The 3,720-nt window shown below is 48.0% G+C and overlaps 1 protein-coding gene across 1 annotated transcript; it reads left to right on the forward strand.

The window, feature by feature from the left end:
- Positions 1–1,401: 1,401 nt before the first annotated feature.
- On the forward strand, positions 1,402–3,335 carry LOC112808277 (C-C motif chemokine 2). Its single transcript, XM_025851310.2, has 3 exons — positions 1,402–1,560; positions 2,350–2,467; positions 2,828–3,335. Exons 1-3 carry the CDS (start codon positions 1,485–1,487, stop codon positions 2,937–2,939), a joined length of 306 nt encoding a protein of 101 aa, XP_025707095.1. The 5' UTR covers positions 1,402–1,484; the 3' UTR covers positions 2,940–3,335.
- The last annotated feature ends 385 nt before the right edge of the window (positions 3,336–3,720 follow it).

The following is a 3,720-nucleotide window of genomic DNA, read 5'->3' on the forward strand; positions in this document are numbered from 1 at the left end:
CAAATGTAGTGATTGGCAAGTATTCTTCTGGGAAGCTCCATGCATTTTATAAGAGTCGTCTCCAAGATCCATTAAGAAGGAAGAGTCACTAGATCCTTCCATGCCCACCGGGCAAAAGCAAGCTCAGAAGCACAAAGCCGTGGAATGAGGGATTTGAGACCCGAATTCTAGGTTCCGGCTTGGCTCAGCCACTAACAGGCCTCAAGGAATCCTATCATATTTGCAAAAGAAGGGAATTCGCTGAAATCAGTGTGAAGGTCTTTAAGGTTTTATGACGGTGATTCTGGGGTTTCTGAGGATATCTAAGGCAGAGCCCCAGCACTAAGGCAGGCTTCTGAATCCTTCCTTAATACTGTTCTACTCACTCAGGCTCCCTGGGAATCCAGAAAGGACGTAGGATACCAGCCCCCGCAGCAGGGAATGCTCTTGCTGCCTGGGGCTGCCTGCTCTGCTAACCACAGAGTCCAAATCCCATAGTGACTTAACCACAAGGAATGTTTCTCGATTCACCTTTAGATGCCTGCTAGTTTGGCAGATGTGGAGGACAGAGAGCACCCAGGTATGTTACCGAGGGCCAGTTGGAGGATGCATCACAATGGTGATGTCCAGACAATGGGGTCTGCACTGGGAACCTTGGCAGGTTACTTAACCCCTCTGTGCCTCAGTTGTCTGATCGGTAAAAATGGGAATTAACAATACGTACTGGGTGGGGCTGGAGAATTGAAAGCCCTAGCATTTGTAAAGGGGTTAGGATATTCGCAGCCCAGAGTAAGCACTGTATGAGTATGACATGGAAATTTCTTTGTAGCACTATATGATCTATCTGGCTTCCTCCAAGTCTTAAACCCAATGATTCTTAGAACTCAGTTCTATGGTTACAAAATCCTATAGTTCTGCTAAGCTTTGATTGTGCCTCCATCCCGGATTTTAAGAAGCAAATTGATTTGGTACACTGCTGGGGAGCCCGCCAAGACATCAGGACCCCTTCCTGGCTTGAACACCTCATGGGCTGTTGCCTAGGGGTAGGCTGGGGGGGAGCTTGAGATGCTGTCATCTCTCGTGAACTCTGTTTCCTTGCTTCCTCTTTTCCTGCAGAGTTTTCACTTCAGAGAGAAAGTGGAATTCCTCAGAATAATCTGCTTTGTCCACATCCGTGGTCTCTCTGGACATCACTGCACACTGCCCCCCTCCACTTCTGTTGGTCTTAGCAGCAAATGGAAAAAGTACCCAGTCCAGAGTCACTGCTTCCCTCCTACTTCCTGGAAACCTCCCGGAGCACCACACTTGCTCAGCACATTTTTGATTCCACTTCGTCACTCATTGAGAATGATGCTGCCCTGGGCCAAACTTTCTCTCTTAGCTCCACCCTCGTAGCCCTCAATAAAAGGCGGAAAGAGCAGCCCAAGGAGCCAGAGGAGCAGAGAGGCTGAGACCAACACAGAAACCTCCAGCTCTCACGCCCAGTCTCCCTGCTCCCCGCTGACATGAAGGTCTCCGCAGTGCTTCTGTGCCTGCTGCTCACAGCCGCCACCTTCAGCCCCCAGGTGCTCGCCCAGCCAGGTAAGTCCCTCTCTCTTTCCCTTCGAAGCCCATCACCACATCTCTGGGTTCTCACGGGCCACCAGGGCAGGAGGATGACCCACACTCTCCTGTTTGTGACTGCTTTCCAAGATCAGGAGAGTCAGAGAAGGACAAGGAGTGAAACTGATCACACGGTTGCTCCCGAGAATTCCAGCTGTGGACCCCAAATCCAGTCCTTCCAGGACTCCAGCTCTACAGTCATTCCCTCAGTACAGTTACTGCCTCTGCTCCTTGTAGCAGTGTTTGGGGGGACTGGGGTGATCCAAAAGAGGGGGCCTCTGGCGGAGGGTGTGCAGGGCATTTCCAGATGTGGTGGAAGGGAAAGGAGGAGATCCAGGATCTGGACGGTACTTCATTCAAGTCCAGCATCCGGAGACAGGGCTCCGCAGAGGCAGTGGGTTATCAGGGAAACTCACAACTTGGAGCCTAGAGGGGGACCCTGAGCTGATCTTCCCTGACCCTGAATATTTGGATTATTCATTCCTCCCAGGATTAATGATTAAGGACACTCCCAGGAATTATCTAGTTTTAACGGCTCCCCCTTCCCTCCATTCATTATCAATGCTATGCACCCATTATAAAGCAGAGGAAACTGAGTTAGTATGACATTCTAGCTCTGAAGCATAGGCAGAAATATTGGGATTTATGGGTCCTGCCTCTACTCCTGACTTCTCTTTGCCTTCCCATTACTACTCCTTTCTGCCATGATTAAGATCAGAAGAATCTAGTCCATCCTAAAATGCTTTTTCTTTGTGGTCTTATTTCCAGATGCAATTAATTCTCCAGTCACCTGCTGCTATACACTCACCAGTAAAAAGATCTCGATGCAGAGGCTGGCGAGCTATAAAAGAGTCACCAGCAGCAAGTGTCCCAAAGAAGCTGTGATGTAAGTTGAGCACCCCAGCCCTCCCTGGTCCATTTCTTCCTCAGGGAGCAAGGAGAAAGCCTTACAAACTTAGAGTCAGAGGTGTAGGTCATCTAATCTGATATTCAAAGGTGCCCAATGGGAAAATTGAGGCCACAAGGCAAAAAGTGACTCCCAACATCATTCTCTGTATGGGTGCTTATGCAGACCCTCCCAATTTCTTTAGCGGCAAGTCAGGATGGCTGCACCTGGGACAGCTGCCTCTTACTACCTGCCTTCCTCTTCTTGTTCCCATGGCAGCTTCTTGAGGCAGGATGGGCTGGAGTCCTAGGCCGAGATCTCACTGGAACTCTATCTAACTGTATCCTCTCTCACCCACAGCTTCAAGACCATCCTTAACAAGGAGATCTGTGCTGACCCCAACCAGAAGTGGGTCCGGGATTCCATGGCACATCTGGACAAGAAAACCCAAACCCAAACTGCAAAGCCATGAATACTCACTCTGAAACCAAAGAATCTGAAACTAATTTATTTTCTTCTAACTCTCCCTAAATGCCCTCTGATGTTATTTTATTATAATTTCAAAGAGTATAAGACTTTGTTTATTGATATGCACAAAATGTCTTAAGTAATGTTAATCTTATTTAAGTTATTGATGTTTTAAATTCATCTCCCATAAATACTAGTGTTTTTTAAAATATGGAGACTTGGAAAAAAATGCTTTCCTCTGGGGGCCCCAGTTCCCCCCCTAGGGTGGTGTGAAGGTCCTTGCAAGGATCATTAATACAAGACTATGTTTTAAATTCTAAAGGATTGCTTACAATGCTATTGTGGAAGTGTATATTCTGTAACTATTGATCAATATACATATATATATTTTTGTACAAAACCTGGCTTTTGGTGTTTTCTTGAAGGAAATTAAAAAGCTGAGTGTTATCTCGGTGATGAGGGAGGACGTGGTTGCAGAGGGTGGGCTCGTGTTGGGAGGAGTGACAATGTGGATTGGCCCTGGTCTTTTCGACTGGGTAGGCTCATGTGAGCGCCTATAGAAGAATCTTTAAGGCAGGAGCTAGTCAGGCTTTCCAGCCCTACCACTCCAGTCCCCGAGACCAACTGCCCAGATCCCAGCTACCCTTGTCACCTGTTTAGCAACACCCCTACCTCCTTTCTCACAGCCCTTGACCCCTGCCCTCAATCTCTCTCAAAATCTAATGCTACTGCCCCCTAACTGGGATTCTTGCCCCCAATCTGTGCCCCTCCATGTACTCCTCCAA

The sequence above is a fragment of the Callorhinus ursinus genome, unplaced genomic scaffold, assembly GCF_003265705.2.
Source record: "Callorhinus ursinus isolate GAN/ISIS: 27379988/994484 unplaced genomic scaffold, GSC_fseal_2.0 scaffold34, whole genome shotgun sequence".
Taxonomy (NCBI): domain Eukaryota; kingdom Metazoa; phylum Chordata; class Mammalia; order Carnivora; family Otariidae; genus Callorhinus; species Callorhinus ursinus.